Raw genomic sequence first — 24435 nt, 5'->3', positions numbered from 1 at the left:
GTGTGTGTGTGTGTGTGTGTGTATATATATGTATATATAGTTTCATATTTTACTTTTTTCACTTATATTGTGAGCATTTTCCCACGTCATTATGTTTTAATGTTTTTCAATGGTTATATAATACTACAAAGTATGGATAAATCACACTTCATTACCACTTTTCAAGACATTTTAGGATGATTTTAATTTTGGGGGGAGGGGCTGCAATTTCCTAAGGTTACAGCCTTAGGATAAATTTCTTGAAGAGGAAAAGATAAGTCGGTTCAAAGATAAGCTTTTCCAGAAAGGCTACACACCAATTTATACTCCCAATAATAGTAGTATGTTAAAAGTAATCATTCCACAGAACCCTCTCCATCACTGGCTTATGCTTTAAAAGAAAAGTCTACTAACATGATGGTTAAACATCATTTTGTTTATTGATTACTAGGAACATTAAACATTTGTAAATGCTTATTTCACTTGCTTATCTTTTGAGCACTCTTCTCATATCTTTTGCCCAGTTTTCTAGTGGAGAGTTAGTCTGTTTCTTATTGATGTGTTAGAAATTTATAGTGTAAGGATATTATCCCTTTGACATATATGGTATAAATATATTCAAGTTTTTATTTTTATTTTGTTCATGATGTTTGATGACCACAATCATTTCAAATCTCTCTAACCAAGTCTCACCTTCCTAATCAAACACTTTCTCCGAAGAATGCATCATGTTTTTTTGAGCTCTCTATATACGCACTACACATCATCAATCTCAAGCAATACTACTACTCTTACACTTATTCTTGACACAAATGAAAATAAGTCTTGTTTTGGTATCTAAGAGGTCTGCACAAATCTGCTTAAATAAATCTTTAAAATGAGAAGAAAGGAAAGAGATAAGTAACGGGAAACCTGTGTGCCTAACTGAGGAAGTTTTTGAAGTGTTAGACAAAATAAAAAGCTATAAAAATTGAGCTGCATACAAAATATAGGTACAAACCTTGTTTGAAACTGTATGTCATAATTTCACTTCTGAGCACCTGTCATGGACCCTCCTAAACTATATTTCTTTCAGTCTCTGTTAAAGGCATCTTACCCTTTTTCCTCCTGAACTTGTTCAAAATTGCTTTCTTAAAGCATAAAAGCTGCACAGGTTTCTACTTCTAGTTTTTTTACAAGCTACAATGATTTAGTTGCATTCTCCCCGATTTCCATCATACTCTAATTAGTTCTGTTAGTCGAAATTAGGTTTGGAAAGACAATTTCTGTCAATAGGGCAAATCAATAATTTGATTCTTTTCTTTGTAGAATCACTGAATTCCTGTCTATGAAAAGTATTCTAGGGTATCACTTTTGTTTCTTTCTCTGCTCTTCAATTAACTACCCTATGTTTCCATAGGTTGTGTGAAATTACATGCAGATGTACATCCTTCTTGACATTCAGTGTAACTCTGCATCTCTTCAACAGGTTTGTTTCTCTGGAATAATTAATGCTTCTGTTCTTAGTCCCTTTATTCGACCTGTTCCGACAAGGCTTGATGAATACCTATATGACATCACATTTATTTTCTGTTAAAATCTCACAGAATTTTGCTTAGTTTATTTATTCCCTGTATTCTGAACTGTAGAACATAGATAATTGAGGCTACAAATAATGTTCTTGGCCCAGACCCTTTCTCAGTATTTTCTATTGTATAATAATAGGCACCTTGTCAACTGCTAGTCATCTGTTTTATGTACTAACCTCCATCATACCCAGTTTTACAACTTAACTGATATTTTTCTATATCCCTCAATATTTTCCACATAAAATCTTCTTGATCTGATCATCAAGTTACCAGTTGAATAAATCCTTTCAGTTTCTGGGAGATGAAACACAGAAACCTCTCACTCAAAGGATCGTAAGTCACTGTCCAGAAAATTAAATCCCTTTCTAAATTACATTGTCTGGTAATCAATTACAATTTTTTGTTTGGTTCTCATCCCAAGTCTCAATCCTCAATTAAAATGAGAGATGGAAAAATGATTTGGTCAAGGCATAATTATCATCCATCATAACAGTAGCAATATGGGAACTAAAAAAATCTGTGGATACATTTGCTGATCCATACCACCTCTAAAATATGTTATCATTCACAAAATAAATTCTATAGCAATAATAATCTGTGGAAATATTTTCCAGTTTTGAAGATTTTCACTGATAATTCTTCCCAAAGGTAAGAGATTTTAAAGAGATTGCCACTACTGATAGTAAATTTGACTCTTGCCAAATCCTAAAAAAGCAATGCAAAAATAATAAAGTGTGTCTAATAAAAATAATTACATATAAAGCATACCTCCTTCAATCTAATAGAAACCTTTAATTGTTAAGGTTGAAATAAAAGTCAAGTAACCTATCGTTCAGATTAAAATTCCAATACAGAATTAGGACAAATCAGGAAAAACTGTGAAATTTAATGTTTATTAATGAGTATCTTAGAAAGTTAAAAGATATTGGCTATATCCTTAATGATCAATGAATTATAAATAAATAAGTTTTCAAAATGCTTAATAATCCAAAGGAAAAGAATTAGCTAGAAGAAAACTTTAGCCTAAAAGATTACTTCTATGAGTCACAGTCACCTAAAATAACATAGTAATATTTGGTAAAATTTCACAATCAATTTGAAAACACTCAAATAAAAAATTTTGTTTGCTTAAATGACTTATTTCATTCATTCATTCCAACATTATATATTATATATATAAATAAAATCCAACTCTGCACTAAGCTTTATATGAAGATCAAGTACTAGCTAGAAAATTAAACAAGAACAATACAACAAAAACCAAAAATAGAGACATCTTGGGTAAATTAAAAAACAAAGGACAATATTTCTTGTAATTCTTTTCATGAATTACAACCTCCTTAAAAAAGAGATATAATTCTCCCCCTTCCCTCACAGAATACTACTCAAACTCGAGGTCCACAATTCTCTAATATTTAAGATCTATTGTATTTTATACTCTCACATTACAGCAATGCTTTTCTAACACAGAATCAAAGTGATTTTAACTTGTTTTAACAAAAAAAGGGCGACACAAAACTACAAGAAAGATTATTTTCTACATTCTAATGATGAAGGCAGGTAGTACTATTTCTAAAAACTTTTAAAAAGTCTTCATATTTAAAAAATTTCTAGCAAAAATAATTGCCATAAAAATTACAAAAAGGAAAATGCAAGCATGAGCAGAAATTTTTTCAAGTGAAGTGAAAAACAGAGCATTAGAAAAACAAAAGGTGTGTATTACAGGAATAAAAATCCCAAGCATATTATTAACATGAAAAGTCTGAAAGCAATCTAAATCATATACCTCCTCATGCCAGAAGGGCACTACTACCATGATTCTCAAAATGTATCTGAAAAAGGTAGGTCTGTAGATGGAGGTTAAAAAACAACTTGGGAGTATTTTGATCACTTACTCAGGCCTTTTGATCCCATGTCGTCAGGGATCTCCTGTAGAGAGTAGTTCCCAGAGAGCAAGCAATAAAAAGATAATCAAAGAAAATAGTTGTCAGTAATGCATAAAATTGGTGCTACAATAAGAGACAGTTCCAAGACCATTACAGGTACACATATCTTACAGAGAATTTTTGTAGATTTCTGCAAATTTGAAATAAGCTAGCAGCTAAATGTAATCTAAAAGAATGAAAGTTATACCTCAGAAGCTGATTAGGGTAGAGCAGCAAAATTTGAGACTATTTCTTATTATTTTAAAAGCAAAATTCAGATTGTCTACATATAAGGAAGAAATAGGATAAAATGGAATGATTCCAGAAGATCTATTTATCAAAGACTGGCAATACTATACTTAGAAATCACTAAATATCTTCTCAGGTATTCATGCTTTCCTCTAAAACATTCTTTGAGAGTGTACTAAGTTGTTTATTATAAGAACCCTTACATCAAATAATTCTATTTTAAACAACATAGCTTAAAAATACTGTTTACTTTAAGCATTCCTACGGTGCCAGAAAAAATTAAGATTGGGATACAAATTAATTTATGCCTGTTAAGTTGTCCCTGGTTAAGACAATCAGTAACCTGTTGCAGCTCTTGAAACTGTCTCCATGGTAACAACCAACTGCAGGGCAGTAGGTCCCTCTGCATTTATTTTCTGTTCACCACTGGATCCACATACTTACGGTCAGCATCACTTGTTTCCTGCTCACTCTGGTCCTTGTTCTTGTAGAAGGGGAATTTTCGGGAAAAGAGGTTCTTTTTACGCTTGTCATTGAATGACTGCTGAAGAAGAGAAGGAGGGGCAAAACAAAGGATGTCTACTGTCTGTGTGTACAAAGGCCCAGCCTAGTAGCTCTGTGGAAGCCGACTCTTGTGACCACAGTGTGCAGTTTGTATATGAATTTTACTTTCATCACATATAAAGTGAACTAATTTTGTATTAACTCCTCTAATTCAACGTTTTACAACGGAAAATATTGAAAAATTTAAAGAGTGTAATTCAGTTAATACCTAAAAATAGGAATAAGTGCTATTTGGTAAAAAAGGGCAGATTAAATCAGACTAGCTAGGACTGGAGTACAAACCAAGCTAATAATCTGTTCATATCAAGCTATACTTTTCTAGAAGATTTCTAGGAGCTAGATGCTCTATAGCAAAAGTTATTTTAAATCTTTATTCTAGCTGTTCAAATATTTTCTTATGCATTAGGTAATAACCTTCATTTTCTTTTTCCTTGAGTACATTCCCTTCCACCTCCCTTTTGTGGCTCCAACAAACTAACAAAAAAACCACTATTACAAAAGAACACCAAAACAATTGAGAAAAGTTGCCAGTGCTGAATATTTGAAAACAATGTCTGTCTGTCTGTCTGTCTGTCTATCTATCTATCTATCATCTATTTATTATTGAAGAGGAGAAAAATAGCTAAATGCTTAGGGCATGAATCAAAAAATGGGAAAAAAAACTAAGAGGGCTCCATCAAGACCACAAAGTCTAGCAAAAGATTTATCAATGCTATCTAACCAGGAAAGAAGAGTTAAAACTCTGCTGGCCACCTTGAATGCTATCATAACTGATTTATTTGTCTTGAAGCACTACCAATCTATTTTTGAAAGTATATATAAATAAAATAGAACTAGATTCAATCTATTGGAACCATAGGTCCTAAATAGGGAATAAAAAGTTTGGTGCTCATAAGAGCTAAAAAGAAAATTAACATTTGAATAGTTTACACACAATTGCTATGAGGGAGTTGCACTGCTGATTTGATGTCTTATTGCACAGAAGTTGGAAACAAATTTTTTCCATTTTGAATCTCCCATTTGTGCATTCATAGATTTAAAAGCATGTAGCACAGAGAAAGATTAGGCTATTAAAGAGGAATAGCTTCTTTGTAATTTCTGTCACAGGCACCCATGTCTTGAAGAAGATAGCCTTACCGACCAGTGACACCAGGAATTATTATTACTATTTATTATTATTATTTTTGAGGCAGGAACAATAAAAAAAACAGAAATTTTGTTCTGATTTTTCCTGAGTTTCCTTGTTATAAGATGCTATCATTATTTTGAAGTGTACTGGACCAGGAAGTATATTTTTGGCATGACTATTTCTAAGCATGTAGAGCCAGGTGATTAAGGTGAAGTACATTAAAGTGACTCTTAACTCAAATTCATTACTTGAAAGAATCTATTTCATTTAAGAACCTTTACAAAAACAAGGTTAAACTTCCATTTTTACCTTTCAAGTCAATAATTCGGGATTAATAAGTTCATAGTTCATACTGTGTTTCCCCAAAAGTAAGACCTAGCCAGATCATCAGCTCTAATGCGTCTTTTGGAGCAAAAATTAATATAAAACCCGGTATTATATCTTATTATATTATGTTATGTTATGTTACATTATATAAGACCCAGTATCATATATCATATCATATTATATCATATCATATCATATCATATCCGGTCTTATATTAAAATAAGACCAGGTCTTATATTAATTTTTGCTCCAAATGATACATGAGAGCTGATGGTCCAGCTAGGTCTTATTTTCGGGGAAACATGGTTGTCAAGCAGATTGTCTTGATTCCAATATTAAATTTTGAAGGCTCTAATACCTCTAAGCAGAAATTGAAAATTAAGTTGATAAGTAAAAAATAATGTGGAAAACTCTGGGCTTACAATTATTTTATAAACTGTCAAGTAGCATTATTTGAATAAAAGTCTTTGTTTGAATCCAAATATTAGAAAAGAGAAAGAGGAAAACTTAAGTTTTAATAGAGAAAAATTTATGTTAATCTAATTTAGGGAAGGACTAAATCTTTGTGTTCATGACAATCATTGCTTTGGAATTTAATTTTTATGATATCTGAAAATTAACATTTTAAATAAAAGGTTATTTACCCCTCCTACTGCATATATAGTGGTCAGAGTCACTTTCACAGCAAACAACCGAAAGAAACATGAAATTTAAAATGTTTTGATTTTTGGTATCTTTGCAGTTAGTCAGAATGAGATATCATAAAGATATCAAAATATGGGACAGAAAGAAATGCTTGTTAGTAAAGAAATGTATTAATTGCATTACATTTAACATCCTCCAGGTGAAGAATTTATTAAAAGTAAAAATAGCACAAGCAAACAAGACCAAAATGTGTAGGGAAAACAGAGAACAGGAGAAACATACTACCTCTAGTTTCTCTACATTTCCAATCCAAAATACTGTTTAATTACTTATTGTTATTAATGCTATATTGCAAGAGAAACAGTATAATAAATATAAGAACTGATAAAATATCACAAATTCCCGATACATCTATTAAATACATGAATATATAATTTCCATATGTAGTATTTCAAAATAGCTAAATGAATGTTAAAAATGTTAATGAGAAACTGAAATGTTATAAGTCTGGATTGGAAATAAAGTCCATAAACCACCAACCACCATGTAAGGAAAGGAAGAGAAGAACTTAGAATGGGAAATGGATTTATAGAAAGAAATGCAGTTCTGTATCAATGGCAAGCGTATTTTTACCCCACTCAGTATCATGCATACTTTTGGTGCTGTGTTAGAACACAGTGACTGTGTATAAAGTTGGTTACAGTCAACAAACAAGACTAAGATTTAAATATGTCGTTAATTCAGTTAACTTCTTACAGTACAAAAAGTTACAACATGCAACCTCTTTTCCAATACATTGACAGTGTATTTTACTAAATTATTTTTAAAGACATATATAAAATAAGCACAAAAAGCATTGTGTATATTTAAAATCCTGAGCATTTACTTGGGATTTTTTTCCTCTGAAAAATTTCTATTTTAAATACTGCTTCAGATCACAAAATAGATAATTTTGTATTTATATTTTTTGTATTTTCTGAAAGCTACAAGTTAATTTTAAAGGAAATTTATCATTTCTAAAATAATTGAATGCATTATACAATTTAGTCAGATTTAATTTATTTGATCAAGGATCTTACTATCTTTTAAATTTTAAAGCTTTGAATTTGAGTGCTTAGTAATATCAGGGATGTATGAAGAGTAGGGTTAATTTATTTGCTGAGTTAACATTATACATTCATTTGAAATGAATGTTTTAAATTAAAAAATCCTGCAAAACACAAAATATTGCTATGAATAGTATTTCAACACAGCATGTGTTCAGTTTGTTTTTTAGGATTTTTGCTAAAATATTCCATTGCAGTAATTATACACATAGTATAGGACAAACCTGTAAGATGTTTTTCATCTACTGATTTCCATTTTAAGCAGGACTTAAAGTAAATGAAAACAAAAACATGTCTAAAACACATATGAAAGAATTTCGATACATTTCTTGACCATCTACAAACTCCTCCTCTTGATGTCTCTTTATTCCCTCAAAATGAAAATTCATACTGATTCAAACATGTAAAATATGAATTCTATTTATAAATTACATTAGGAATAGAGGAGAGAAAGAACAAAAATTTCCATGAATTCACTTGAAAAAACCCCATAAACTGACATTATGACCTAGTGAATAATTTTGGGGGGCTCTATTTTCTTAGAAGATTCAAGTTAGCTATCATGATTAATACTGGAGACAAGAGTTTCTCACTGGACATCTGAATGAAGGCTGAATTAATTTCATTTACAAAAATAATCTCGGCCAAAAGTATGTGGTTAAAAATATATCAAATAACAGTTTTTATAATTTGGAAAGGTCTATCAAATGGGTGCTTTAATAAATTCTTTACTTTAATCAATCTATTGTTAAAGCACCATGGTAAGAGCTGATAGTAATTCTTATGGCAAAATCCTTCTCATTTTAATAATGTAGCTCAAACAAGAATTATGAAAAGTCCTATTATCCTCAATTATTAATTTCTAGAAATAAAACATTTCATATACTCACCCCTTTATCTCTTGTTTTAGAATTGAATTTCACTGTTTTTAATCGGGCTCGTTCTTTCTTCTCAACCCTGTCAAAGTACACAATTATTTTTCAGGTATGACAAACATATCTAAGTGTCTAACTACAAATCATCAGTACTGATACCTTAACACGGGGCATTTTTACATTCTAGAACCTTTGGATGCTATCTAGGTTTGCATCCCAAAATTAATTAGAATTTCTGAAAATGAAATACAGGGCTCATTTTATTGTGAAAATAAAAACCATTTGTGAAGTATCAAAAATACAGTACATGTGTACTTACATATATACTCAATTCCATAATTATACAGATATTATAAGGCATCACTTCTGAGTTTAGCCATTTTCTAGGTTTTCTGTTTGTTTTGTTTAAATATTAGCTTAGCATGCAACACATATGCTAAAAATTAAACATGAGAGGAAGAAAGCAAATGGGGCAAAAACGTTAACAGCTGGTGAAACTAGGTGAAGGATACGTGAGTGTTCCTTGTACTATTCTTACATTTCTCTTGTACTTATTTTTCTGTAGCTCTGAAAAATTTAAAAATAAAAAGGTGGGAAATAAAAAAATTAAGCTGAACTCCAATGAGATATTTGTGTAAATACAAAAAGTAACCAATTATAGTGTCCAAGGTAAAGCGTTTTAAAGTATCTTTGGAAGGATAGGTAACTTTAGTTACCTATAATTGGTACTTTTTATTCTCTATGAAGGTGAGATGGTTGCCTGGGGAATAGGGTTAAGAGGAAGTTTGTGTAACTTTTAGATCTTTTGAGTTTTGAACCTTGTTAAAGTGTTATCTATTCAAAATCAAACCAAACTACAGCAAATGTTTCAGGTAGATTGTCACACCAGTATGCATCTTGCAAAATTTCACGTAAATCAAGCTTTTATAAACCTTCAACATAGCAATTATGTTAGAAAAACCTACCAAAAAAGCCTGTGAATAAATGCATTTTATTAATTCTTTATTATGTAGCTATATAGTTTTACTAAAGGATAGTGAGAGAACTTTAGCAGTCATAGATTTAGAACTTAAGCTTTTTACTATTCCAGAGCAATTTTGCCCAGAACTTATTGAGGGCATTGCAAAACCAACATTTAGTGAGTGAACATTTACAACTCAAAATGGCTTTATTTTCTAATCATTATCTTGTTCATTCAATAGTTGAGTTACTTAAATTGTGTTTATTTGTAAATATTGTTCCTGAAAGAAAGTAAGAATTGTAGCAACTACAATTGTGCTATTAGAAGTAAAGAGGTCTAAGAAAGAGATAGTTCTATTCAAGAAAATACAAGTTTTGAATCTATTCAAGAGTAAAATAGCATAATTAGTTGTGGTTTCATACTATATTTTATGGGAGAAAAAAATATTCTAAAATGTTATTAATGAATGTGGGGATTTGTAGAGATCTCAAGATGTATCTCTTACATAACTTCTGGCTTTAAAAACCAACTTTATAGAATTTTTATACAAAATGAAAAACATCTCTTTCTAAGGTCAGCTGCATTTCTCATTTGTTGCATGCACAAGTAAAGCCTTTGCAAGACATGAAGCTCCAAGAGATAAGACAATTATTAGGAACTCTGTCCTTGATATTTAAGATGTGAGGTTTCTACTGACTCAACAAGGCACAGAGAAAGCATTTCTCAATGTAAAGGAGACTGTAATATATTCTGGGAAAAAAGTTATGCTGAGGGCCGCATTACTAAAAGAGGTTGCCACTAAATATAAGATCTAGCCAAAATAGCTAAGTATATGAATCTAGTCAACGGTCATAAATTCTAAAACCACAACTACAAACCTTTGTAATACTTTAATATTCCTACTCTTCAACTTCTACAAACACGTATACAAATATATACGTGTATATAGGCAGAGATCTAAAACAGGTATATGATTTGGCATACTCACCAATTATAAAGACTTAACAAAATAAGTATAAATGCAACTCATTAATAAGAACAAAAAAAGTTTGTTACATCATTAGCTTGACCAAAAGTGAATTCACTAGCTATAATAAACATTAATGTCTCATTAATAATTTTTGTTGGCTATCTTAAAACTTAAAAAAGGACTTTTAGGCAAAGATTTGGGCGAATCATATCTCATAAACTGATGACTTTGGGGGAATTATGAACTGATGTTTTAGTTTCTTTCCAATGAAAGCAGAGACTTTCAACTGCATTTCATAGACCTTCCAGGGGGTTCTCTAAGCTGGGATTATTCCTTTTTCTTTTTTTTTCCAAATTAAATTTATTGGGGTGACAATGGTTAGTAAAATTACATAGGTTTCAAGTGTATAACTGTGTAATAATCATCTATCACATTGTGTGCTCACCACCCAGAGTCAGTTCTCCTTCCATCACCATATATTTGACCCCATTTACCCTCATCTGCCACTCCTCTATCCCCCCCTTACCCTCTGGTAACCATTAAACTGTTGTGTCTATGAGTTTTTGTTTCTTTGTCTGTCTTTTCTTATTCCTTTGTTGCTTTCAGTTTTATATACCACATATATGAGTGAAATCATATGGTTCTCGACTTTTTCTGTCTGACTTACTTCCCTTAGCATAATAATCAAGGTCCATCCATATTGTCGCAAATGGGATTATTATTTTCAAAGAATCTGCACTTAACCACTTTTGCCACTAGATGGTAAGTATGCACTAATGAATCGCTATAATAAATAGTTAAAAGCAAAAAGGAAAGACAGTGAATGCACTGATACTTCTAAATTAAGAAAAGAGAGATGTGAAGCATATCACCTGGTATTTCTAAATATTTTGCATTTATTTACAATGCTTTTTTTTTTTTTTAAGTCTAAAGGAGGTAATTCACACAATCAAAAGCTCTGAAAACAGATTTTATCACCACCCACATGGGAAAACTACAGAAGATTTTCATTCTCTCTCCCTCCCCTGGCATAAATACATGGCACAGTGACTTAAAGTATACTTATTTTGTGTTTAGCAACTAACAGGAGCTTTAGATAAATTTTTGTTTGGGGGTATCATATTCTCTAGTTATGTTATTAGTTACAAAATAAGGTGAATAAAATCAAATGGTTGTAAAACATGGTATGGAAAACCAAGCATAAAATAAAATTAAAGAACAGCATTTATTTGTTTATGTTGCCCAACTTTCAAGTGGTAAGACTGCAACAGACTTATATTTACCTGCGTTTACTGGGAATCACCCCAACTTCTTCACTCTCACCATCTGGTGTAACCTGCCTAGCTTGCCACCATTCATCATCAGAAGCATTAATAACATGGAGGATATCTCCAAACTTGAAGTTCAATCCCTGACTGGGAAGGCCACTGTCTTTAGTCTTGTCATAATCAAAAAGGGCTCTAGATTAAGAAGAAAAAGTCCATAATTATTTGTTATAACAATGTTACCAATATTAAACACAAGATTCTGACAGCGTTTATAATTTGGGTAAACAGTATATCATAGTAGGCAAAATAATATCAAGCTCAACTTTGTACTATGTACAAGACAAAGAGACAAAAAAAGAAACAGCAAAATGAACTTTTTTATGGCAATAGTTTGTTATTAGGTATACTACTTTCTTTCTGTCAATATTGTATAGGAAATTTAAAGAACACTTTTAGTATAATCCAATGGCAACCTATACTGAATTCCAAAATGAAGACGAATCTAGAGAGTTGCTCTAAATTAATAAACAAAAGTAAATACTAAGAGATACCCTTCTCTTTATTTTGACTAGACACACTTAGGAAAACAAATTCCCCGACAGATTTGATTCATTAGTTGTGGACTGTGAGACTAGATCAACAGAGTGATTATTTTGCCAGTTAATTATTCTTTCCATTTGTTCACAAAGCTAGAATTAATAGGGTTTTCAGAGTTAATAACAATGATGAAAACTAACTACAGATGACTTTAAAAGCTGTCAAATATTTTAGAAAAAATACTGTATTAATTTCATATAGTAACTGCAAATATTAATAATATTTTAAAATTTGGTAACAGTAAAATATTGTGTTCTACTAGTTGATTAATTAACGTACAATATTTAAACAAATTAAAATTTTATTACCAAAGAAGCTCTCTCAGAAAAGGAACCCAACAATTACACTTATAATATAATCTACTTATTCTTTTGTTCTAATTTGGCAACTAGAAACCAGGATACAAATCATATTCTTTTTCATGCTACCCAACTTTTAAGAATGTATCTCTTGAAATATAACTGAAGAGAGGTGGGATTAGTTGATGGTTAAATGAATGAACTAGTTAATGGTTTTCAAATGTGTTCTTTCATGTCTTTTCAGGGGAGTAGGTATGAAGGAAGGCGGTTGGAATCAAAAGTGGGAAGGCTAAAATGTATATTAAAATGTATGTAATACACTGGGTTTATCTGAAGAAAGAATACTACAGCTGAAAAATAAAGATTACAAATGCTATAAATGCTAAGTCATTACTTCAACTAATAAATTCTGAACTCTAAGAGAGTGTCTTCTGCTGGAAAAATATAGCTAACAAAAGTTCGATATAGTCATTTATTAAATATTTATTAAAAAAGGTAATGAATTAGATATGGTAAAGACCGTTGTCAAAGATGACGAGGATACAAATAAACATAATGTAAAATAGAAAATAAAGTACATTAAGAGGTAGAACAAATGCCAAAAGACATTCAGAAAAGGGAAAATACTACCATTGTGACATTTTTATTATCACAAATTAATCTTTTGAATTACAAAAATGAAATAACTACGTTATTGATGAATGATGTTAGCATTTAAGTTTTGTCTTTTAATATATTTTTAATATATTTTATTCATAAAAAAGGAACCCATAGAATACTTATATAAGTTACTGATCATAAGACTATGATGAACAAACACCTTTAATCTACTGTCCAATGTAAGACTATATACAAAACTCGTATCAGTAACTTATGCTCACCTATGTATTTTTCCCCCTTGCTCCTGATTCCCTCAGATTCAGAGTAAAGCGCTAGTAGAAGGTAACCATTTTGAATATGCTGCTTATTTCCTTGACCCTCACCCATTTTTTGTTGGTTTGGTTTTATCACACATATGTGACTAAGTAATTATGTATGCTTTCACTTGTTTCAGAGCTTTATAAATTGTATCATACTATATGTTGCCTTTTGTAGCCTTCAGTTTTTATTTTTTTTACTTCTGAAATTAAAAATACATTTACTGAAAAGAACCATTAGATTTCTGGCAGACTGGCTACATGTTTCTATTTCCTCTCCATCCTGAAACTCACTAAAGTGACAAAAAGAAAGAAAGGAAGGAAGGAAGACAAAAGAGAAATGACAATAGAAGAAAAGAGCTTAACACGTTTTTGGATGATGGTAACTAAACTTAGCAGAGTGAAGGAGGCTCTAAATAGGGTGCCTGAAGGAGGGATATTGGAATAAGATTTATTCCACAAAACCCTAGAAATCCTTATGAATTAGAGGTGTCCAGTATCTAGGTAGGCAGAGATAAGTTACAGTTGTTAAAACAGAAGAACTGGTGGAAACACTGTATATAGACCTTAAATTCTTCATGTCCCTTTTCCTGTCCCCAACCCCAAAGAAAACCAGAGGTTTAGTTTCTAGAGAAATTGAATTTGAAAAGCTCTGTACTTTGGAATGAGGTAGAAGGTGCTGGACCAAAAATAGATGAATAAATAAGAAATCTGCACACTGAAAACTGAAATCTAGTAACCTGGTTTATACCACAGCCAAGAGATCAAGGATTATTTTCTAGAGATATTTAATGACCCCAAAGAAAAGCATGACACGGGGAAGGAGAAGGCAATGAAAAAGTCAATTATCTTTCAGTTAAATTCACTAGCTTCAATGTATATTCATAAGAATAGAAAATAAGAATCACTAAACATTTAAAAATAGCCACACACACACACACACCCCTAAAGAAAACAAGCAAACCAAAAAAAAGGAATACAGAGAAAGCAGAGAATTCAAGAAGCAGAAGAAACATGAGAAGATACTATATCCACAAAATACAAAGATGACAAGAAGCAACAATCAAATAACAAGAAGGGGTTTCTGGAAAATAGGATATCATAACCTCCCATAACCTCCCAATTCTCTATTAAGGAGAAGGGAAAATAAAGTCATTTTTAGACATGCTAAGACTCAAAAAAGTACCTCCCACACACCTTTTTTTCTCAGGGATTTACTGGAGAGAATGTTCTCTGGCAAATAAAAATAAATTGAGAAAGAAGAAAATGTGGAATATAGGGAACAGGCTGACACAGTAGAGAGCCAAAGGGAACAGGCAAGTCCCATACGAGCTATACCGCAAGTCTAGAGAGAAGCTAGTCGTGATTGGAGCAGAAAGACGGGAAAAAAAACATTGATAAGACCACATTTATGACCACATGTTTCACCATGTGAAAAACTCTAGAGAGGTTACTGTAAGATAAAGGAACTCAGTAATAAGTACATGGAAAATTAAGCAAATGAAAATGAGACATTTATTAAGTCCAGGAAAAATGGAGGGTTGAAGTGTGTTCATAATATACTGGTTGACTGAGTAATGACAGATATTACACAGTCACGTGACTCTAAGTGCTATTAATTTTATTAACGGTGACAGGACTATATTTGAAATTAAGTGGAAGAGGCAGAATGAGTGGTTTGGTAATCTGCATTCTTTGCTGAGGCTATTCACATTTTAAGCTATTATTTTTGTATGCTCTCTGTGCTATTATGAAAATTGCCATGGTAATTAAATGTTAAACAGAATATTTTATTATAAAAGAATACAGGTACATATGAGTGTTGGATGAATTGACATATCAAACTATAACACTGATTCAGTAAAATAACTTAAAAATTTTCTGGTCTATATTTAGTCTTTATCATACTATTATTATTCAATGGTTTATATAATTTTCATTAACAAATCACAATAATATTCCAACTCTTGAATGACATACCGTCAGGAAATCAATCATAAATAAACATTGCCTTGGTTTAGAATATGTTTTTCTATAGCAAAACTAAAGTCAGTTATAGTGAAAAACCTGAAAGAATGTGCATGCATAAATAATTAAGGATTGCTATAATTAAGTAAAAAATTTACCTGACATAGAGGGATCGCTTCTGGCTAGTTCGGAGAGAACCTGATCCTGAACTAATGCTACTATTCATCATCTGCTCCCGTAAATCATGTATTTTGGCTTCAAAACGACTGTATTCTGATGGGAGAAAAATAAAAATAAATTTATATTCTAAAAAAAAAAGTTACTTGATGATAAAGTATTAACTATGTAATCTATCGAGTAACTGACTAAATGTGGTTAGAATCTTAAGAGATTACTCTGTGTAAGATTTTGCCCAGTATGCAAATTTCAAAAATTAATAATCTTCTAAATGTACCATAAATTAGAATGGGCTGAATTAAAATTTTTCTCTATGCTATTTTAAAGTTTGTATCACATTTAGTCAATTAAAAAACAATTTTCATGCATCGAGTAGTATCGATCTTACATTACTGTCTAACTATAAACTTTAAAAATTAAAAATCAGGAATAGTGATTTTTATACTTATAAAAAGAAACCTAAAATTTATACTAGACACTTTATTTTTCCCTGTGAGGAAATCAGTTAATCTTACATTCTTAAATATAGAACTTGTCCAGGGTCTATAAAATAACTATGCCTTAAAAAATTAACAAAATTTACTTCAACACATTTTATAATTTATAAATTTTAAAAATGCCAAAATAAGACACAAAGGCAATCTGAAGTAACAAACATTTAAGATTTTTTTTTTATACAATCAGTATGATTTTGAAGATGGACCACTTTAAACTGTATCATATGTTAAAAACTACTAAATCTATTAATAACAAAAACCTTAAGCGTTTTTTCAAAAATGGCTATACACTTGTACGTTTTTCTCTATTTACAATAATCAATTTATTTTACAATTAGATCAGATCCTATCAGATTTTTTCATAAAACCAGTCTTACAGCAAGAGCAAATAACCTGTCTGTGAGTTTAAGAACAGAGTTAAAAGTAAGAGTGATTATGGTTGAGTTACTCTTCCTTTCATCATAGATACCAAGTTTGTTTTATGGATACTAAGATTAATTGAAGCAACAGTTCATAAAAAACTTAAAACATTTAAAAATTCACAATATGTAATATTCTTTTATTGTCCTTTAAAATAGAGAACTTAAAGTATAAACGTTAGTAGACTGATTAGTATAATATATCCACTACAATTCAACAATTATCAACTCATGTCAAATCTTTAGTCTGTGTAGACACAGCTAAGATACAGACAGATTGATGGATAGAGAATAGATAAAAATACAAAGTACACCATGAGTTTATAGTGGACCATTAAAAATTAGGACCATTAGGTTTTTACCATTAAAAATTAGGACCATTAGATTTTTACTTAATTTCTTCTATCATATCTATATGTACTTTCTTGCATATGAAGAATCCTGGTTCTTAAGACACTGGAGATAACAGAATTAAGAGTACTGCATGATGACTTGTTTAATCCAATATTACATTCACAACAGTCTTAAAATAACACCATCAACACTATGACACTATGACTATGACAGTATTATTGAAAACAGTTAACTATTTTCCCTAGTTCTTTTTATCCTCAGAGTATGGCCTACTAGGGATATACTAGTGAATTACTATTTGAACACTTGAATAGTTCCTTCCTAGGTATTAATGCTGCCAACTGGACATACATTTAGGTTCATTTGCTCTTTTTTATTTTCAACTTTAATTTTTAGGGGTTGCTTTTAAAATTTTTCATTGGTTTTTATAGGTAAGCAAAATAGTTCCAAAGTCAAATCTATAAAACATGATATTAAAAAAGAAGTTCAGCTTCTATTCTTTCCTCTTTCCATACTTTGCACTGGTTATTATATATAAAAATTTAAAGAAAGGTTTATTCTTCCATTCTTAATAATATAAGCAGATACATATGTACATGCAAATATACCTATTCTATATTACTTTAATGTACGTATATAATGCATAATTATGTATAAATAATTGTGTGTATATATAAACATATGTATTACTTCTTTCTTAAACAGCAACATACACATTTTTCCACCTTGTTTACTTTACTTAATAATAATAGTGATAATCTTGCTGTAGTAATAGTAAGAGTACGCCATAATTTCATATATGAAGGTTGACAATTAAGTTCACGAACTTGTTGCAATGATGTTGCTGACCTTTTTTGATATCAGAGGGATTATTCATTATGAATTTGTACCAGCTGGACAGTTAACCAAGTTTACTATTTGGAAGTGCTGAAAAGGCTGCGTGAAAAAGACGACCTGAACTTTTTGCCAACAATTCATGGCTCTTGCATCATGACAATGCACCAGCTCACATGGCACTGTGTGTGAGGGAGTTTTTAGCCAGTAAACAGATAACTGTATTGGAACACCCTCCCTACTCACCTGATCTGGCCCCCAATGACTTCTTTCTCTACCTGAAGATAAAGGAAATATTGAAAGGAAGACAGTTTGATGACCTTCAGGACATCAGGGTAATACGACGACAGCTCTGATGGCCATTCCAGAAAAAGAGTTCCAGAATTGCTTTAAAGGGTAGACTAGGTGCTGGCGTTGGTGCATAGCTTCCCAAGGGGAGTACTTTGAAGGTGACTGTAGTGATATTCAGCAATGAGGTGTGTAGCACTTTTTCTAGGATGAGTTTGTGAACTTAACTGTCTGACCTTCGTATATCTGTCAGATTATCAAAGGAACTGGTCTTCGTAAAAGTGAAGATACTAACTGCAAGGAGATGACTCATTATCAGTGTCAGGCAACTCCTTTTGTACTTCTTAAAATGGCCAGCTCACTGAGAAAGAAAATCTGAGTTTCATCTTTAACTTATATCCTTGGCCTTCATAGCAGTTACATACTGATGATGTAAAATGTTTTTTAAAAAAGTGCTATACGACAAAAATACATTTGTTAAAAATACATAATTAGTATTAAAACATAAAGCTATAGTGACACTGTCTAATAAACATTAAGTAGTAACACAGCCAGGAGGACAGGTGAATTTCAAAATACCCAAAACATGCTTTTTCAATCTTAACTCTATCTTTGCTCTTCTGTTATTCTTTACCTAGAATGTCCTTTCTTCTGACCATCTAAATCCTACCCTTTAGGTTTGCCAGTTAAACCTCCATCATACTCTATGGCATCTTTTCTCCTGTCAGGCAATATGTACCTCCCTTTGAATTCCCCAGGCAATGGCTGTCTTCTGTGCTCTATTGGTACTTACTCTTGTGTTTATTAGGCATTGGTACCATAGCTGTGGTAAAAAATTACAGTATACATCATCACTGCCAGACCAAGCAATCATCAAAATATTCCTAGTGAAAAGAATCTAGATTTTGAAGGCATCAGACCTGGGACTGAATCCTAACTATTACTAGCTTTGTTATCTGAATCTACTTCATCATCTGTATGTAGGGATACAGCTACATATTTGGTAAGTCTTTAGAGCAAGGCTTAAATAAATAATAAACAAATAGGCACTTAACTAAACATATAATTATAAATTGTGTTAAGTGTTAAAAGGAAAAATATAACAGTGCCATGATAAATGCAATCACGAAAAGAAGCCAGCCATGTAAAGAGAGAAAATAATATTTTAAGAAAGAGCAGAATACGCAGAGAATTAGGAAAATATCTAGTGCAATCAAGAAGGCCTGTATGGTTAGACTTAAGGAGAAAAGGGAGGCGTACAGGGCATGCAGTAGAGTACAGGTATCGGGCAGTGCTCCGTCACAGAGGGCCTTGCTCACCCTATTATCAGGTTTGGAATTTATCCACAGTATGATGGGAAATGTTTTAAATGGATAATTATACAACCCAATCTTTGTATTTAATATTTTGGTCAAGGAACAGAGAATGGATTGGAGAAAATCAAGAAAGAAGTGAGGAGAAATTGTTAGAGGAGAAATTGTTAGAGGCTATTAGAATAGCTAAGAGATGATGATGGTCTTGGTTAGGGTAGTGGCCATGACACAGAGGTTGAGAAAAGGGTGGGAAGTCATGGATGATTCCTAAGCTTATGACTTAAGCATCAATGGAGGTATCATTTACAGAGACAGTAAAAGAACTGTTTCAAACATTACGGAGAAATGTTCAGTTTCAAACATTACGGAGAAATAATAACTGGAGAAATCAAATAGGACATATAAATCTGGTGTTCAGGGGATGTTCAGAAAGAAGATACAAATACAAGAGTAATCAACATAAGGATCTAACCTTGAAAAATAAATACAAATTCTCCTTGACACAAAATGTCTCCATCAAGATTAGTTTAGTTTCGAATAAACTAAAGAAAAGGTATCAATCAGAAAAGTTCATTAGAAGAAAAGTATAGAAATCACAAAAAATAAAGAAAAATAGTACAAGCACAGAAAAAAATCTGAAAGAGAGATTCCTGGGACCATTCAATAACTATCCTAGGAAAAGGGTGGCCCACCCTTACTAATCATCAGTGGCAAGTACATGTAGTGCATAAATGAGTACATCAGGCTTAGTTAAGAGCTACTAAATATAAAAATGGTAAAATTAACTATTCTTGTTCTGGCCTATGCTTACCAAGCATTAGAGTAGTTCTTCTTCCATCAATTAATTTTTACCCCCTTATTAATAACAATATTTTTACTAGGTCCCAGAAGATTCTTTCTTGATAAACATCAACTAGAATATGCCTGAATTTTGACCCTTCTAATTTTGACCATTCAATTTTCTATGATGCTGTGTCCTTTGAATACAAAGATTCACTTCTTTTTAATTCAGGCAAGTTTTCTTGTTTTTCCTCCCCTTCTTCCGCCTCCCCCTACTCCCATACCAGTTCAAGTTGTTGTTTCTCAGTCTAGTTGTGTAGGACACAACTCCCTGGCCCATGATGGTATTATGAGCCCTGCGCTCCCCCTTGCTGAAGCAGTCGGTTGCCGGCCACAGCAGCTCTCGCCGGCTGCCGGCCACTCACGCTGGCCACCGGCTGCTCATTACAGCCCACGGCAGCAGAGTAGCCCATGGCAGCAGAGCAGCCCACGGCAGCAGAGCAGCCTGCAGCAGGACACAGCAGCTCACGCTGACCTCTGGCTGCTCACGGCAGCCCAGCTCCAGAGAGAGCTGTTGTTCACAGTCTTAGCTGAGAGGGTGCAGCTCACTGGCCCATGTGGAACTCGAACCTGCCACGTTAGGAGCATGGTGCACCAACCACCTGAGCCACCGGGCCGGCCTGGTAAGTTTTCTTGAATGTATTATAATTTCAAACACTTATTCTCTTCTTTAAAAAATTTTTCTTTTCTTAGAAACTCTAATTATGTATATGTTCCATATACACAATTGCCTATCTTTCATTGCTAATATTTTCTCGCTCATCTTTTAAAATCCTCATTTTTGTTTCATTTTGTTTACTTTTACTATCATATCCTCTACGTCCCCTATTAATTTTTCTGCACTGTCTCTCTGTCTTGGTGTTCTAATTTAAAAAATTTGTTTCTCTTCTTCTTTTCTGGGTTCTGCTAGTTCAGAACAAGCTAGTTTAGAACAATTAATCTCTTCTGGTTGTTAAACCATCTTTGCCTACATCTGTTCTTACATTTTTACTTTGTGGTCTTCTTTTAAAGAGTGAATGCATAAGTTGTTAAAAACACTAAGATCAAATTTTCATCTAACGTGTGTCACTGTTTTCCTTTGTACGTATCATATGTGTGAATGTGCGTGACTAACCTTTATCCATTGCTAAGCTTTGCTGTCTGTTTCTACATTTTCATATTATTATCTTTATATGAATGCCAGGCCAGTTACTTTTCAATTACTTAGGACTTAATGAGTTGGATTTTGCTGGACAAGATATTTGGCTGGACCACAAAGTTTTGGGATTATGGGGGGATGGAAACACAGGTTCTTTGCAGCCTTTAAAATCAAGAGATTGTCACATTATAGGATGCTATGAAGACAGATTGCTTTCACCCAATATGGGTCCTCTATTTCTTTAAACCAAACCACATCAAGAATGGCTTCTGCTCTAGGCTGCTCACGCCAATTCCCACAAGGCTTGCCATAAACAAGGATTTTTTTACACCTCAAAAACAAGACCCTTGCATTTTGGAAGAGCAATTTTCTGTCATATTCTAAGTTCTGCCACCACTGAGTATTCTCAGCATCCTATGTGTTTTTACCCTTCCCCTCTTTTCTTGCAGCTTCTGCCAGGTCTCAAGCTGCTTACCTATATTTTGCTGTTCAAGTATTCTATCAATTTTCTTAGTTTAACTTAATGTGAGGTGGAGTTGTATGGGTAGGAGAGTGTGTATCTGTTTATTTTCTTTGTTGCTTTCTGGGGAGGTCAGGGAGCAGATACTGACTTACTCTTCTTCATAACTAAACAGTCTATACTCCTTATAAACATATAAATGAGAGTCTTTCTATAATACTAAGCAACCAGTGATTATAACTTGACTTCCATATAGTATACTTATAGGGCAAGAATGTGTTGGTCAAAAGATAAAAGCATGTGTGGTCCCACTGGCAGTTTTGTTTTTTACAAAAATTAATAAATTGACATTCTGACTTCATACACTAGTCCCTATTTGTTTGGTTAATGAGAATTTATTTGGAATTTACCTCTTATGTAAATGAATTAAGTTCAGTTACAGAACTTCAACTGCTGAGGTTTACAAGACTGAAGGTATTATGAAACAGCAAGCAATGCCCAACATGCTACTTTGATCAACTAAAACACATATTAGGTTTTGTTACAAAAATAAATTACACTCCAAGGAAATAATAATAAAAGTAACAGTTGCTAAATTATAGAACGTTTCACTTGGCTCCTTTAGTCACATCATTCTTTCCTTCTTCACTTTGTTGTTTATGAACATTAATCGGTATGCTGTGTATTCTTCTGGGTGTTTAAGCTTTTAAAATTCCACTGAGGTTTTACTGGAGAAGTGGTTATGCTGGTGCACACCAGAGTCTTATATATGTGTAATATGGCATGACCTCAAATTTTCCATTACCACCTTCTTCCCCTAGAAACTTAGTAAGGTCATGTTAATGATATTTCACTATCTAGAAACACATTACATCCCGAACTTGTATTCTTTCTCTTTATTTTAAATAGCCGTAGAGGTTATTAGAAACATATATTAAACCTTGATATTAGTAAATATAGTCTAGTACAAAAGTTAGAAAAAATTGGGATGACTTAATTTTCTTTGGCAATATTATCCTATCTTTGTTTATGGTTTTTATTATCCTTTTGAATTACTGAATTAGTAAAAGTTATGTTAAAAGGTATTTGCTTATAGGACGGATTTTTACAAATAAACACATGAAAATTAATCCAAATAAAAGTGAAATACTCATAAGAGTTGACAGATACAAGTTCCTACATCCCATCAAAAACACTTTGACCTGGATAGTGAATTAGGTCAGATTGAACATAACTAGAATAATAAATCAGACCATATACTAGACTAGAATAATAAATCAGACCAAAACATAAAAAAAAGTTAAATTTAGAAAGTTAAACATTAAGAGGAAGAATTCTAAAAATCGAAATAAACAATAAACACTGATAGCAAGAATTTCATTACCTTCAGGTCGATACTGTGCAACAATTGTGACAGCTTGGCCAGCATTTTTCAAAGCGGCTGCTGCCTGCTCATGGCTGGCAGTTCTAAGGTCAACACTGTTTACCTGTAAATCAAACCAAATCTTAAATTTGAAAGAAAGTTATCATACTGATTAGAAATCACAATAGCCTGTTCGTTGAGTAAGCGTAGATTAAAAAAAATTTTACTTGCAATTACTTTAGCACTAAAATATTGCCTTGTTCCGGTTTACTAAAAATTTATCATACAGTAAAACAAAATATTACTATTAATCAAAGTAATTTTAGTCACTAAAAATACTTTGTTTAATGTTGAGTGAGAAAAATCAAAACACTTCCCCCTAGGTTTTCCAGAAAGTTGTCTATCCATCTTTTGAGAAACGTACCTTAATCTGACAACCTAAAAAATCAACAAGTGTCATCATTTTGTACATTTCATTTCACCAGTAACTCAAGCAATGGGAGAGAAATTCATTTTGTAGCATCCTTTCAACTCCTGCTGCATTTTCACTTCTATTTACTAATCTCAATTCCAATTCTCTTCCTTTCCCAAATTAAAGATTCCCTTCATTTGGAGTTAACAGAAAAACAATTATTTAAAAGAATTAAAATAGCTCAGATTTCAAGGACTAAAATTTAAATAGAATAAATGTTATCAAATGCACAATGTTTCATTTTTTTAAATAAAGGGCCCTTCCTTGAGTGAAATAATTACTGAGGTGATCAACCCACTCCAGAAAAATAAGCAACTTAGTTCTTATTTCTGGAAGGCTGGCAATAACAAGCATATACTGCAAAGCACACTATCTTAAAAGATTGTACCTTTCTACTACAAGAAAAACTCATTGGGACATTTATGGAGTGTTACATTAGAATGTAATAAACTTTAAATATTTAAGTAGTCTTTTCTCCCTAAGAACCAGCAATTAATAGAATACAGCAATGTTCAGGATCTTCATTAAATATTTTTGGAAGAAAAAGAACTGTCACGCAATTTTTATATGAAAACCTGTTTTATCAGCATCTAATCTAAAATCTATTAAAGATCCCCTACCAATTTTGGCAAATTTGACTGTTAAGTCCAGAAATTCTTGGGATCATAAAATTTACACAAAAGAACATTTTAACCATGTAAAGACCTAATAGTTTATATGATCTATAAAGGATATCATTATGCAATTAAGTTAGAATACACACAAACTTCCTGAATGAAAACCAAGATTCAAAAATTTTAATTTAAACAAATGTAACAGAATGTGGTTTTATTAGAGAATGTCTCTAGCTGAAGGTTATAAAAAAAAAACAACCTCAACACAATATATAAATAGTTCTAATTTGAACATAAAGAAAATCTTCCTAATTCCCAG

The 24435-nt window shown here is 32.1% G+C and overlaps 1 protein-coding gene across 23 annotated transcripts in view; it reads right to left on the bottom strand.

The window, feature by feature from the left end:
- Nucleotides 1–24435, bottom strand: part of DLG1 (discs large MAGUK scaffold protein 1) — a 241560-nt gene that overhangs the window by 31878 nt on the left and 185247 nt on the right. For 10 of the 23 annotated variants that reach the window (XM_019723532.2, XM_074329838.1, XM_019723561.2 and 7 more), the window contains 5 exons: nt 23052–23154; nt 15506–15620; nt 11582–11758; nt 8383–8449; nt 4166–4265 (listed from right to left, as the gene is read on the bottom strand). In XM_019723532.2, the coding sequence (XP_019579091.2) occupies nt 4166–4265; nt 8383–8449; nt 11582–11758; nt 15506–15620; nt 23052–23154 (562 nt within the window). Of the gene's footprint in view, nt 1–3442; nt 3477–4165; nt 4266–8382; nt 8450–11581; nt 11759–15505; nt 15621–23051; nt 23155–24435 lie in introns of all 23 variants that reach the window. The other 13 variants (XM_019723573.2, XM_074329858.1, XM_019723587.2 and 10 more) reach the window with 2 other exon arrangements.

This window comes from Rhinolophus sinicus, linkage group LG01, assembly GCF_036562045.2.
Source record: "Rhinolophus sinicus isolate RSC01 linkage group LG01, ASM3656204v1, whole genome shotgun sequence".
NCBI lineage: Eukaryota > Metazoa > Chordata > Mammalia > Chiroptera > Rhinolophidae > Rhinolophus > Rhinolophus sinicus.
This window is presented reverse-complemented; position numbering and strand designations above follow the sequence as displayed.